This window comes from Salmo trutta, chromosome 17 (assembly GCF_901001165.1).
Source record: "Salmo trutta chromosome 17, fSalTru1.1, whole genome shotgun sequence".
NCBI lineage: Eukaryota > Metazoa > Chordata > Actinopteri > Salmoniformes > Salmonidae > Salmo > Salmo trutta.
In genome coordinates, this window is record NC_042973.1 from 34,902,020 (window position 1) to 34,917,701 (window position 15,682).

The window sequence follows — 15,682 nt, forward strand, 5'->3', positions numbered from 1 at the left end:
CTTAATGCATTTGAGCCAATCAATTGTGTTGTGACAAGGTAGGCGTGGTATACAGAAGATTGCCCTATTTGGTAAAAAACCAAGTCCATATTATGGCAAGAACAGCACAAATAAGCAAAGAGAAACAACAGTCCATCATTACTTTAAGACATGGAGGTCAGTCAATACAGAAAATTTCAACAACTTAAAAAGCGCAGTTGCAAAAACCATCAAGCGCTATGATGAAACTGGCTCACACGAGGACAGTCACAGAAAAAGAAGACCCAGAGTTACCTCTGCTGCAGAGGAACTCCTTCTTGATGTCACCAGACCAGAGAATCTTGTTTCTCATGGTCTTAGAGTCTATAGGTGCCTTTTGGCAAATTCCAAGCGGGCTGTCATGTGCCTTATTACTGAGGAGTGGCTTCCGTCTGTCCACTCTACCATAAAAGGCCTGATTGGTGGAGTGCTGCAGAGATGGTTGTCCTTCTGTTTCTCCCATCTCCACAGAGGAACTCTAGAGCTCAATTTCGATTCTCATAGCAAAGGGTCTGAATACTTATGTAAATAAGGTATTTCAGTTTTTTATTTTTAATACATTTGCAAAAATGTCAAGAAAACTGTTTTTGCTTTGTCGTTATGGGGCATTGTGCATAGATTGCTAAGGATTTCTTATTTATTAAATCACCCTACCACTGAGGGGATTAGATTAAGCTGGCCCTGTTGCGGAGTTTGCACCGGGTGGACAAAAATATAAACGCATCATGTTAAGTGTTGGTCCCATGTTTCAGGAGCTGAAATAAAAGATCCCAGAAATGTTCTATATGCACAAAAAGGTTATTTTTCTCAAATTTTGTGCACACATTTGTTTAACTCCCTGTTAGTGAGCATTTTTCCTTTGCCAAGATAATCCATTCACCTGACAGGTGTGGCATATCAAGAAGCTGATTAAACAGCATGATCATTACACAGGTGCACCTTGTGCTGGGGACAATAAAAGGCCACTCTAAAATGTGTAGTTCTGTCACACAACACAATGCCACAGATGTCTCAAGTTTTGAGGGAGTGTGCAATTGGCATGCTGACTGTAGGAATGTACACCAGAGCCGTTGCTGTTCATTTATTTACCTTAAACCATCTCCAACGTCGTTTTAGGGAATTTGGCAGTATGTCCAACCCGCACAACCGCAAACCACGTGTATGGTGTCGTGTGGGCGAGCGGTTTGCTAATATCAATGTTGTGAACAGAGTGCCCCATGGTGGCGATGGGGTTATGGTATGGGCATTTTTACCATCCTCCTCTTGGTGATTGCAACCCTAAAATTGGTTCTCAAACACTTTAGGCCTATCCGGTGAAAAAGTTCTAGGCTACACAAAATAACACACTTAGATAAAAAGGCTAGTAAATTAATTGTAAAGTAAACCGACTTGCTGTACGTTATGGTATGTCGTCGGGAACACGCCTTTGGGATTAAAGCGTAGCGGTGACAGTCGTGAACGCGCATCACGGGTTTGACGTCACTGAAGCGCCCAGGCTCTCCAGAGCGAGAGCCGCTGGTTGTGTTGGCAAAAAAGATGGGAAAATTAGATAGAGGTATGCTGAGGAAATAAGGGAAAATGTCCGTATATGTAGACGTTTTCCATTTGACGCAAGATACAACAAACTGACCTCTATCAGACAGAGCTACAGCACGGTAGGCTAGTTCACTCTAAGTGATTTTCGTCATCATTGTGTTCATTTCTAAGGATTCTGCTTGACCATATCATATTTCTGAATATGTATGCATCAGAATATTATGACCTTTTTGGCAAAGAAAATAACGGCATTATTGTTAGTTTTTTTTAGGGAGGAGCACATTTCTTTAAATGAAGGAAAACCCCGTAAATGATGTTCAGCCCTACAGCAATGGAGGAGGAAAAGAAAGGGATATTTGAGAGGGAGCTATTGGGTGGCTCCTGTATTTAACGAATATTTTTTTAGATGTCCATTACTAAAGATTTTAGACGTCTTGCCATCCAAGTTGACAATCGTATAACCTTCAGACCATTTATCAGTTTTGTTAGCAGTCTATCTTGCATCCATGAGGTTTTTATTCCCCAATGTTTAAATGGCCAGCCCTTTCAGTCATAGCTAACGTAGCGAACAAGAAACAATGTAGCACACTACCTTGCGCGATATAGGCTAGTGCAATATCCATCTACATTCAATGTCGGAACAGTGCTACATTACAATATTTTTTTTCGATATTGCAGCAAAACGTTACATTGTAACGCTTGATAAGTCACATTAGCGTCATTTTTGCTGTAGGCTAAGCTGCCATTTGAAACTCCTACTAGCTATGGATACATTTATGAGGAGTCTACAATCGAAATGGTCCATGGTGAAATGTATCAATGATAAAGATAGTAAGTGGGTTTTCTTAGGAAATTCTGTACTTTCGGTCGCATTTTTGGGCCCACAACTCGCAGTCATTGGATACAATTGAAAAGGGGCGCTCCTCCCTACATTAGCCAGGTGACGTGACACATACAGTACCAGAACGTACCAGCGTCCCTACATGACATTCTATCTTTGACGCTGAACGTAAGGAAAAAAATCTATGATCTATACAAAACGGTCTTTGCAGAGCCTACTATTGAACTGTAGGTGTAGCGGATTTCACATAGGCATTGAAACAACTGTCCATTCATTCATTCATAGTAGCAATAGGCCTACATTAACACGGCGATATGGGAATTATTCCATAGTAGCCTTTATACATTAGCTAGTAGAAATAAAAATGTTCAACTAACCTGTTCTTGCCGATACTTTCTTCGTTCTCTATTGGGAAGAAACGTATTTTACATGTCCGTGTTCAGTTGCAGGTGGTTCTCAAAAAATCAGAGAATATTCAGAAAGCTGGTCAAATTCATATTTTTCCACCAAGTAAGGAGTTCCCTCTTTTAATCTGCAGGACATCTTGCATTTCCCAAAATATTTTCAGGAACTAGTCGGCGAGAAGTCAAAACAAAACAGGAAAAATAACGTACTTGCTTTATGAAACATGATACACAACATCCGGGACTAGCATTAGCCACTGTAGCATGGTGGGGGAAAATTGTGTTTCATAAAGAAAGTATGCATATTTTCTCCGTTTCTTTTTGCCTTCTCGCCTTTAAGTCGAATGAAGGCAAAAACCAACGCCTTTGCAGCCTGAATGGAGAATGTTTTATGTACGAACCGGTCCACGGAGGATACGAGTGTATAGCTGGCTGCATCCATTCCCTTTGGATGGTAAGATGACATGACTATCGACATAGTTTCTATGCGACACAGCCGTGGCCATGTGTAGAAGTAGATGACAGTGCAACCAAAACAAAAATCAACACGCATGCAAGAGGGGCGCCCTAAAGCTCAGGTGTGAGTGCTACGCCATTGCTTATAACTATAAGTAAATGTATTTGCCACACCTTAGATAGTTATCTCGAGTTCAGGGTTCCAGCTATATGGTTTGCTAACTTTCTAAGTGGCTAGCTTGCTAGATCAAGCGTCTTGGTTACAGCAAATCCCTCTTGGATCAAGATCCCTGCTGCCTAAATTAGTTTTGTGGTAATACTGTATACCCTGGTATGGTAAAGGAATGGTATGAAAATCTGGATACTGCCCAACCCTATTTCTCACTCCATACAAAATGTGGATTTTACCATTTTTCTTAATATTCTCTTGTTTTTGGAGAACCGCCTGCAACTGAACACAGACATTTACAAGATACACTTTTCTCCCGAATCAAGAACAAAGCATGTATCGGCTAAAACAGGTTAATTGAAAAATTGCTCTACTATGGAAGAATTCACATATCACTGTTTTAATGGATAGCTACACCCATAGATGAGTTTGTGGGCTGTCTATATGTGAATTTCTTACTGGATACGCTCAAAGCATCTGCCAAAATGCATTGTCCCTTTGAAAAACCTTAGAGCAGGTTTTATTGCAAGATTATGCCCATGGTTGGTAGTCTCGTTTCCACTCTGGTTTCTCCTTTAGTCAGCTTGTCTTTGTTGTATATATTGTTGTTGAATGCAGAAACATGAGTATGACCTCTTCTGGAGTGTTCGGTACAGACTCATCTAGAGTCTGCTTCCTCTCTAGGTTTCTTCGTAGTTCCTGCCTACTAAGTTTTCTTTTCTTGCCACTAAAACCGCTGCTTGCTCTTTGGGGGTTACGTTCTGCATAGTTGTGACTAGAGGTCGACCGATTAGGATTTTTCAACGCCGATACCGATTATTGGAGGACCAAAAACCCCGATACCGATTAATCGGCCGATTTTTATTTTCTTTTTATTATTATTTTTTTAAATTATTATTTATTTGTAATAATGACGATACAATAATTCTGAATGAACACTTATTTTAACTTAATATAATACATCAATAAAATCAATTTAGCCTCAAATAAATAATGAAACATGTTCAATTTGATTTAAGTAATGCAAAAACAAAGTGTTGGAGAAGAAAGTAAAAGTGCAATATGTTAAAAAAAAAAAAGCTAACGTTTAAGTTCCTTGCTCAGAACATGAGAACATATAAAAGCTGGTGGTTCCTTTTAGCATGAGTCTTCAATATTCCCAGGTAAGATGTTTTAGGTTGTAGTTATTATAGGACTATTTCTCTCTATACGATTTGTATTTCATATACCTTTGACTATTGGATGTTCTTATAGGCACTTTAGTATTGCCAGTGTAACAGTATAGCTTCCGCCCCTCTCCTCGCTCCTACCTGGGCTCGAACCAGGAACACATCGACAACAGCCACCCTCGAAGCAGCGTTACCCATGTAGAGCAAGGGAAACAACTACTCCAAGTCTCAGAGCGAGTGACGTTTGAAACGCTATTAGCGCGCACCCCGCTAACTAGCTAGCCATTTCACATCGGTTACACCAGCCTAATATTGGGAGTTGATAGGCTTGAAGTCATAAACAGCGCAATGCATTGCGAAGGGCTGCTGGCAAAATGCACAAAAGTGCTATTTTGAGTGAATGCTTACGAGCCTGCTGCTGCCTACCATCGCTCAGTCAGACTGCTCTATCAAATCATAGACTTAATTATAACATAATAACACACAGAAACACGAGCCTTAGGTCATTAATATGGTCGAATCCGGAAACTATCATCTCGAAAACAAAACGTTATTCCTGTTACATTGCACAACCTTCAGTGTTATGTCATAATTACGTAAAATTATGACAAATTACCCAAAGTGTTGCATATACCCTGACTGCGTGCAATGAGCGCAAAATGACACAATTTCACCTGGTTAATATTGCCTGCTAACCTGGATTTCATTTAGCTAAATATGCAGGTTTAAAAATATATACTTCTGTGTATTGATTTTAAGAAAGGCATTGATGTTTACGGTTAGGTACATTCGTGCAACGATTGTGCTTTTTTCGCAAATGCGCTTTTGTTAAATCATCCCCGTTTGGCGAAGTCGGCTGTCTTTGTTAGGAAGAAATAGTCTTCACAGTTCGCAACGAGCCAGGCGGCCCAAACTGCTGCATATACCCTGACTCTGTTTGCAAGAGAAGTGACACATTTTCCCTAGTTAAAAGAAATTCATGTTAGCAGGCAATATTAACTAAATATGCAGGTTTAAAAATATATACTTGTGTATTGATTTTAAGAAAGGCATTGATGTTTATGGTTGGAGCAACGTGTACCTAAGCGATTAATTGCAACGCAGGACAGGCTAGATAAACTAGTAATATCATCAACCATGTGTAGTTAACTAGTGATTATGATTGATTGATTGTTTTTTATAAGATAAGTTTAATGCTAGCTAGCAACTTACCTTAGCTTCTTACTGCATTCGCGTAACCTCGTGGAGTGCAATGTAAAGCAGGTGGTTAGAGCGTTGGACTAGTTAACCGTAAGGTTGCAAGATTGAATCCCTGAGCTGACAAGGTAAAAATCTGTCTTTCTGCCCCTGAACAAGGCAGTTAACCCACTGTTCCTAGGCCGTCATTGAAAATAAGAATGTGTTCTTAACTGACTTGCCTAGTTAAATAAAGGTCTAAAAAAAAAAAAAAATTGCCCAAATCGGCATCCAAAAATACCGATTTTCCGATTGTTATGAAAACTTGAAATCGGCCCTAATTATTCGGCCATTCCGATTAATCGGTCGACCTCTAGTTGAAACATCCTACACGCTTGGTGTAGGGACCCTGGATGTACAGTCGTGGCCAAAGTTTTGAATGACACAAATATAAATTTTCACAAAGTCTGCTGCCTCAGTTTGTATGATGGCAATTTGCATATACTCCAGAATGTTATGAAGAGTGATCAGATGAATTGCAATTAATTGCAAAGTCCTTCTTTGCCATGGAAATGAACTGAATCCCCCAAAAACATTTCCACTGCAGTTCAGCCCTGCCACAAAAGGACCAGCTGACATCATGTCAGTGATTCTCTCATTAACACAGGTGTGAGTGTTGATGAGGACAAGGCTGGAGATCACTCTGTCATGCTAATTGAGTTCGAATAACAGGCAGGAAGCTTCAAAAGGAGGGTGGTGCTTGGAATCCTTGTTCTTCCTCTGTCATCCATGGTTACCTGCAAGGAAACACGTGCCATCATCATTGCTTTGCACAAAAAGGGCTTCACAGGCAAGGATATTGCTGCCAGTAGGATTTCACCTAAATCAACTATTTATCGGATCATCAAGAACTTCAAGGAGAGCGGTTCAATTGTTGTGAAGAAGGCTTCAGGGCACCCAAGAAAGTCCAGCAAGCGCCAGGACCGTCTCCTAAAGTTGATTCAGCTGCGGGATCGGTGCACCACCAGTACAGAGCTTGCTCAGGAATGGCAGCAGGCAGGTGTGAGTGCCTCTGCACGCACAGTAAGGCAAAGACTTTTGGAGGATGGCCTGGTGTCAAGAAGGGCAGCAAAGAAGCCACTTCTCTCCAGGAAAAAATCAGGGACAGACTAATATTCTGCAAAAGGTACAGGGATTGGACTGCTGAGGACTGGGGTAAAGTCATTTTCTCTGATGAATCCCCTTTCCGATTGTTTGGGGCATCTGGAAAAAAGCTTGTCCGGAAAAGACAAGGTGAGCGCTACCATCAGTCCTGTGTCATGCCAACAGTAAAGCATCCTGAGACCATTCATGTGTGGGGTTGCTTCTCAGCCAAGGGAGTGGGCTCACTCATAATTTTGCCTAAGAACACTGTCATGAATAAAGAATGGTACCAACACATCCTTTGAGAGCAACTTCTCCCAACCATCCAGGAACAGTTTGGTGACGAACAATGCCTTTTCCAGCATGATGGAGCACCTTGCCATAAGGCAAAAGTGATAACTAAGTGGCTCGGGGAACAAAACATCGATATTTTGGTCCATGGCCAAGAAACTCCCCAGACCTTAATCCCATTGAGAACTTGTGGTCAATCCTCAAGAGACGGGTAGACAAACAAAACACCACAAATTCTGACAAACTCCAAGCATTGATTATGCAAGAATGGGCAGCCATCAGTCAGGATGTGGCCCAGAAGTTAATTGACTGCATGCCAGGGCAGATTGCAGAGGTCTTGAAAAAGAAGGGTCAACACTGCAAATATTGACTCTTTGCATCAACTTCATGTAATTGTCAATAAAAGCCTTTGACACTTATGAAATGCTTGTAATTATACTTCAGTATTCCACAGTAACATCTGACAAACATTTCTAAACACACTGAAGCAGCAGACTTTGTGGAAATTAATATTTGTGTAATTCTCAAAACTTTTGGCCACAACTGTACAGTACCAGTCAAAAGTTTGGACACACCTACTAATTCAAGGGTTTTTCTTCATTTTTACTATTTTCAACATTGTAGAATAATAGTGAAGATATCAAAATTATGAAATAATAAAAATATATTTTATATTTGAGATTCTTCAAAGTAGCCACCCTTTGCCTTGATGACAGCTTTGTACACTCTTGGCATTCTCTCAATTAGCTTCATGAGGTAGTCACCTGGAATGTATTTCAATTAACAGGTGTGCCTTGTTAAAAGTTAATTTGTGGAATTTATTTCCTTCTTAATGCATTTGAGCCAATCAGTTGTGTTGTGACAAGGTGGGGGTGGTATACAGAAGATACCAATTCGATATTATGGCAAGAACAGCTCAAATAAGCAAATAGAAACAACAGTCCATTGTTACTTTAAAACATGAAGGTCAGTCAAGAACTTTGAAGTGCAGTCGCAAAAAAACGTCAAGCGCTATGATGAAACTGGCTCTCATGAGGACCACCACAGGAAAGGAAGACCCAGAGTTACCTCTGCTGCAGAGGATATGTTCATTACAGTTACCAGCCTCAGAAATTGCAGTCCTAATAGATGCGTCACAGAGTTCAAGTAACAGACACATCTCAACATCAACTGTTCAGAGGAGACTTGGTGAATAAGGCCTTCGTGGTCGAATTGCTGCAAAGAAACCACTACTAATGGACACCAATAATAAGAAGAGATTTGCTTGGGCCAAGAAACACGAGCAATTGACATTAGACCGGTGGAAATCTGTCCTTTGGTCTGATGAGTCCAAATTTGAGATTTTGGGTTTCAACCTCTGTGTCTTTGTGAGACGCAGAGTAGTTGAATAGATGATCTCCGCATGTGGTTCCCATCGTGTGACACTGTCAAGTGATTTATTTAGCATTCAAGGCACACTTAACCAGCATGGCTGCCGCAGCATTCTGCAGCGATACGCCATCCCATCTGGTTTGCGCTTAGTCCCACTGTCATTTGTTTATCAACAGGACAATTGTGCGCCGCCCTATGGGACTCCCAATCATGGCCGGTTGTGATACAGCCTGGAATCTAACCAGGGTCTGTAGTGACGCCTCTAGCACTGAGATGCAGTGCCTTAGACCGTTGCGCCACTTGGGAGTGAAAGGAAAAGCAGCCAACAAGTGCTCAGCATATGTGGGAACTTCTTCAAGACTGTTGGAAAAGCATTCAAGGTGAAGTTGGTTGAGTGAATGCCAAGAGTGTGCAAAGCTGTCATCAAGGCAAAGGGTGGCTATTTGAAGAATCTGAAATATAAAATACATTTTGATTTGCTGACCACCTTTTTTGGTTATTACATGATTCCATATGTGTTATTTCATAGTTTTGATGTCTTCACTATTATTCTACAATGTAGAAAATATTTAAAGATAAACCCTTGAATGAGTAGGTGTCTCCAATCTTTTGACTGGTAATGTATGTTAGTGAAATTCAACTTGTTCCTCATTTCATGCATCATGGCTAGACCGATATTACAGTAAGGTAGAGATGGTATGCTTTTGCCTTTCAGGTGTACAGACTTTCTCATTTAGCCAACTCTGTTCCTTCCAGATCAGTCTCCTGTGTATCGACCCTCTGAATGGTCGTTATCTAACTCCAAGACCCCCTGTCACTCAGTCCCTTCTGAGATTGAGTGAGCGTGGAGAGAGAGAGAGAGCGCTCAGCGGTTTCACATGAAACGAGCGCTCACTTACTTCCGTTGAGTCCGTCACACACTAGACAAGGCTACATCTCCACGTTTCAGACACTGCACCTCTTCCCACTATCCAGCCGTCCACTCCTCTGCTTCAGCGAACATGTACGGCAGCGCCCGTTCCGTTGGCCGAGCGGATGCCAACCACAGCGGTGGAGGGAGAGATGCAGGGAGGGATGGGGGGAGCAGCCAGGGTTCTGGGCGCTCCCCTCGTCTCCCCCGCTCACCACGGATGGGCCACCGTCGCACCAACAGCACGGGGGGCAGCGGAGGATGTCCAGGCGGAGCGGGGGGTAAGACCCTCTCCATGGAGAACATCCAGTCCCTCAATGCGGCCTACGCCACCTCAGGACCCATGTACCTGAGCGACAACGAGGTCGCCATGTCTGACCGTGTTAACAAGAGCGGTCGGGAGATGACCACAATGGGGCGACAGAGGGTGACATACGGGTCGAGGGCGAGCGCAGGTGGGGGTGGAGGCGTGGCAGCCAGCACGCCAAACATCGCCACGTCGGCCCCAGCCAATGCTGTACTCCCTGGGGGTATGATGGCAGGTGACTCCCTGGCTTTTGGGGATCACCACATGGCCTCTACGGTGCCCCACTCCCTGAGACAAGCCCGGGACAACACCATACTGGACCTGCAGGCCCAGCTCAAAGAGGTCAGTAGCTGCAACTGGGGCCATCTAATTTACTGGTTTGCATATTTTAGTGAGACTGGAAGCTGTGATGTCATAAGGACATTTTGCAATGACACGTTTGACATGTACCGTATTTTGAGCAGCGCATCCAGTTTGACTTTTACGGAGTGTCTGCCATTCCAAGGTTTGTGTGAGAACGATTCGGTGCAGAGTGTGTGTGAGTGAAAATCAGACTGTATGTTTGACTGACTGAGTCTCCTGGTCCCTCAGGTACTGCGTGAGAACGAGTTGCTGTGTCGTGAGGTGGAGGTGAAGGAGAGCAAGCTGAGTTCCTCCATGAACTCCATAAAGACCTTCTGGAGCCCTGAGCTGAAGAAGGAGAGAGCCCTAAGGAAGGATGAGGTGTCTAAGATCACTGTCTGGAAGGAACAATACCGCGTGGTACAAGACGATACACAGGTTGGTGTGGGTGATGTTTTTCATCCATGTAATTGTTAAAGAAAGAATTGGGGGTTAGATAATCTGATCCTAGATTTGTGTTTAGGGGCAATTTACTACCTCGAGCAAAGTGCAGGTTAGAGCCTATTGGCTGTGTGTGTGACAGGGGAGAGACGTAGGCTCTAACCGATCCTATAGCTATCGGCTGTGTGTGTCTGAGGGAGGATGTGTAGCTTTAGCAACATCAGCTAATCCTCTTCTATGCAGGTATGTGCTCATGCTCCATACTGTAGATGAAAGAGGGGTGTTAGTTTAATGGCTGCATAAGTCTGATCACAACATCCCCCTTTTGTTAAAGGAATGGGAGGATGTAGTGAGCAGATATGAGAGGAAACCCGTGAAAAATGAGCTTCAGATTGAGCTAGGGGGATGTTACAACGCTACTGTACTGTACCTGCCATAGAGAGGAAATTAACAATGGAAACAGCAGAACAGCCTCTTGGGGATAAGACGTAGAGTAAATAGCAGGCTCTTGGGAAAAGCATATAAAAGCAAGCGTTTAGTCCCCCCCCCCTCCTGTGTGTGTGTGTGTGTGTGTGTGTGTGAGAGACAGCAAGCTTTTAGTTTCCTCACATTGCTGTCTTATGTGGTGACGGCTCACAACTCTGCATACTGAAGACGAACCCGCTAATCAGAGACCAAGGGCTCTATTTTTGGCTGCCGCTACGGTGGTGCGAGTACCAAACACACGTTAGTTTGCATTTTCAGCATGTAAAACCTGGCCCCATGCGCCAGATTCATGCCTAATATCAGCTCACTTGCGCTGATGTGGGAGAGATGGCAATATTTCAGGTGTGTCCTTGAAAACAAGCACAAAACGGAATTTATTGCGCTGCATATCGGGAGATTTAAGACCAATGAAAAGCTGGTAGCTCTTAGCAGTAACGCGGTTGGTAATGGCATGGATTTTGTGAGCGGAAGGGCAACCAATCCAGCCGTGATGCACAGTGCCCTTATGCTCATCGAACAAGAGAGGGGATGTGCTTTTTGTTCCGGTAACTCTCGGGGCGGCAGGTAGCCTTGTGGTTAGAGCGTTGAAAGGTTGCTGGATCGAATCCCCAGCTGACAAGGTAAAAATGTGTCGTTCTGCCCCTGAACAAGGCAGTTAACCCACTTTCCCGGTAGGCTGTCATTGTAAATAAGAATTTGTTCTTAACTGACTTGCCTATTTAAATAAATAAAATAATAAACCAAGCATATAGCCTCCCCTCAGTTAATGCTGCTTTCAAGCCTGAAAGGGTTTGACTCGTGAGACTGCTTTGAAATCTTAATCTCCAACGCTTTATTAAAATATCAAGTTTGGGAGCAGCAAAACAGTGAGCCAACATCCCCTTTTTATGTATTGCGTAGGCCTACATTATTTTAGCCACCTCTCGTTTTGGGTGTGGGTAAACCACCTCCAAATAGGCTACATGTGTCCATATGCCCATCACCAAACGAGATATGAGTTGATGCTGGTGCCCCTTGTGTTTAGAACTTATTTTCCTTGAACAATTGCGTGTTTTCCATTTCACATGGTTAAAAACCATTCCCTCCGTAGGCTACCCTTACCCTAGACCTATAGGCTGGTTCAACAGCCAGCCGTCATGTCTTTTTTATCCTGTTGGTTTTATGATGATATGGTTCTGACCCCAAGCTATTTATAAATATTGTTGTAAAAAAAAGACAGTGATTTTGTTTTAATTTTATTAAAAAAACAACTTATTAGAATGATTCACCGTTCTAGCTTTGTGATGAGATCGTCCAGCTCGCATACAATGGAATTTAGGAACCGTCTGCTATTTCTGGAGTAGCGTGAACGCAATCTGCAAGATCAAATCAAATTTATTTATATAGCCCTTCGTACATCAGCTGATATCTCAAAGTGCTGTACAGAAACCCAGCCTAAAACCCCAAACAGCAAGCAATGCATGTGAAAGAAGCACGGTGGCTAGGAAAAACTCCCTTGGAAAAACTCCCTAGAAAGGCCAAAACCTAGGAAGAAACCTAGAGAGGAACCAGGCAATGAGGGGTGGCCAGTCCTCTTCTGGCTGTGCCGGGTGGATATTATAACAGAACATGGTCAAGATGTTAAAATGTTCATAAATGACCAGCATGGTCAAATAATAATAATCATAGTAGTTGTCGAGGGTGCAACAAGCACGTCCAGTGAACAGGTCAGGGTTCCATAGCCGCAGGCAGAACAGTTGAAACTGGAGCAGCAGCACGGCCAGGTGGACTGGGAACAGCAAGGAGTCATCATGCCAGGTAGTCCTGAGGCATGGTCCTAGGGCTCAGGTCCTCCGAGAGAAAGAGAGAATTAGAGAGAGCATATTTAAATTCACACAGGACACCGGATAAGACAAGAGAAATACTCCAGATGTAACAGACTGACCCTAGCCCCCCGACACATAAACTACTGCAGCATAAATACTGGAGGCTGAGACAGGAGGGATCAGAAGACACTGTGGCCCCATCCGATGATACCCCCGGACAGGGCCAAACAGGCAGGATATAACCCCGCCCACTTTGCCAAAGCACAGCCCCCACACCACTAGAGGGATGTCTCCAACCACCAACTTACCGTCCTAAGACATGGCCGAGTATAGCCTAGATGGCTCCATTATGTTTCTAAAACCTGTTTGGGAGCAGTATAACGGTTTGACATTCTCTTTATATTGGAGCTCTGTCCAGCTTCTGTGAGAAGTTTGGATGTGTGTAAAACCTTCCATTGCCTTATTATGCTCATGGGAACAACTATGGTGCCTGTATATTTATGCATAGCCTATTTTAAAACAAGTTTTGATTAAAATTTTATACAAATGTTTAGCTCTTTTTAGGCCTTATCAATAGTGAATTCAATCTTGCTTATTGACTACGTTTGGCATGTCCATGGCTCAGACATAATGCAATTTACAGTAGGCTTATCCCCTGATTCAGAGGGGTTGGGTTTGTATTATGTATTTATTTATAGACAACAATCATTTTTTTACCTCTTCCACACTGACTTTACGAATTCAAAAGTACAATTCTTGTCTTTCATAATTCGGTCTGTTATACTTGGACGTGTGGTGTCAGCGTTTGTTGCTGGCATGTCATCCCTAAGTTTGCTTATCTTGCCAATGACAAAGTAATTAAAGTAGTTTGCAATATCAGTGGGTTTTGTGATGAATGAGCTATCTGATTCAATGAATGAAGGAGCCGAGTTGGCTTTTTTCCCCAACATTTTATTTAAGCTGCCCCAAGGCTTTTTACTAGCATTCTTTATGTAATTTATCTTTGTTTCATAGTGTAGTTTCTTCTTTTTATTTAGTTTAGTCACATGATTTCTTCATTTGCAGTACGTTTGCCAATCAGTTGTGCTGCCAGACCTAATTGCCATACCTTTTGTCTCATCCCTCTCAACCATACAATTTTTTCTCATCAATCCAAGGGGATTTAACAGTTTTTAGTCATTTTCTTCATGGACGTGTGCTTATTAGTAACTGGAATAAGTAGTTTCATAAATGCGTCAAGTGCAGTGGCTGCTTGCTCCTCATTACACACCACAGACCAGCAAATATTATTTACATCAACAACATATGAATCACTACAAAACTTTTTATATGACCTCTTATACACTATATTAGGCCCAGCCTTTGGAACTTTGGTTTTCCTAGACATGGATACTATATTGTGATCACGACATCCTATGGATCTGGATACTGCTTTCAAGCACATTTCTGCAGCGTTAGTAAAGATGTGATTAATACATGTTGATGATTTAATTCCTGTGCTGTTTGTAACTACCCTGGTAGGTTGACTGATAACCTGAACCAGGTTGCAGGCTCTGGTTACAGTTTGAAGTTTTTTCCTGAGTGGGCAGCTTGATGATAGCCAGTCAGTATTTAAATCACCCAGAAAATATACTTCTCTGTTGATATGATATACATTATCAAGCATGTTATCCAGATACTGACTGTTAGCACTTGGTGGTCTATAGCAGCTTCCCACCAGAATGGGCTTTAGGTGAGGCAGATGAACCTGTAGCCATATTACTTCAACAGTATTTAACATTAGATCATCTCTAAGCTTTACAGGAATGTGGTTCTGAATATAGACCGCAACACCGCCTCCGTTGGCATTTCTGTCTTTTTGGTAGATGTTATAACCATGTATTGCTACCACTGTATCATCAAAGGTATTATCTAAGTGAGTTTCAGAGATAGTCAGTATGAATGTCATCTGTTACAAGCAAGTTATTAACTTCATGGACCTTGTTTCTTAGGCTACATATGTTAATATGGGCTATTTTAGCACTTTTCTCTGTTGTTAGATTGTTTTTAATGCTTTACTGGGAAGCTTGTCAGAGGTAGACTTACTCATGTTATTTAGATTGGAGCTGATAGTGCAGGGTGAGCTACATAAAGATGTATTCCTACTAGGGCACACCGCTTCAGTGCTAACAGTATTACTCTGATTTATAGGCTCATGATTAAATGCGGAAGACACATTTCAGTTGGACAACTGACTAGGTATCCCACTTTCCCTTTCCTTTCCCTATATTAGTAAGAATGCTATGTTTTAACAATATATTTCCATATTGAAGCCATTCCATTACTTAGAACAATGTGTACTGCAAACATGTTCAGCATATTATGCATAAAGACTAACATTGGAATTGGAGTTGATGGTACATAAGACTATAAATACACAAGTTGAAGCAACTGCATATTTAGCCAAGGAGCACATTCTGATTGGCCAGTGAGGGGTCAAGCCTTCAACTTATTTATTCATCAAAACTCCTACTTTAGCAGTCAACGGCATTTGATTCTTACCCCCTCCTGTCTCCTTGGGGGTTGTGCCAAGTTCAATTCCACATCAGGTGCTTCAAACACAGCTACCCGCCTCTCTGTCTCTCTGTCTCTCTGTCTCTCCTACTCTTCAGAGTGAGTGAGAGGAGACGCTGCCTCTGCGTTTAGGATAATGCCCAGCTCAGCAACCCATCACTGCGTGTGTATAATGTGTGAATGCTGGCAGGGGGATTTTCTGCACTCCAACCTTCTGTCATCGTGTGTGTGTGTGTGTGTGTTAACTAGCAATAGCAATCCTGG

The 15,682-nt window shown here is 42.4% G+C and overlaps 1 protein-coding gene across 6 annotated transcripts in view; it reads left to right on the plus strand.

Moving 5' to 3' along the window:
• The first annotated feature begins 1,254 nt into the window (after positions 1 to 1,254).
• Positions 1,255 to 15,682, plus strand: part of LOC115152093 (ELKS/Rab6-interacting/CAST family member 1-like) — a 33,288-nt gene continuing 18,860 nt past the window's right edge. For 2 of the 6 annotated variants that reach the window (XR_003867421.1, XM_029696611.1), the window contains exons 1-2: positions 9,576 to 10,133; positions 10,383 to 10,571. Coding sequence is in view for 5 of the 6 variants with exons in the window: in XM_029696611.1 (XP_029552471.1) it covers positions 9,576 to 10,133; positions 10,383 to 10,571 (747 nt within the window). In the remaining variant the exon portion in view is untranslated. Of the gene's footprint in view, positions 1,674 to 3,204; positions 3,254 to 8,938; positions 8,955 to 9,330; positions 10,134 to 10,382; positions 10,572 to 15,682 lie in introns of those variants that run through there. The other 4 variants (XM_029696607.1, XM_029696609.1, XM_029696608.1 and 1 more) reach the window with 4 other exon arrangements.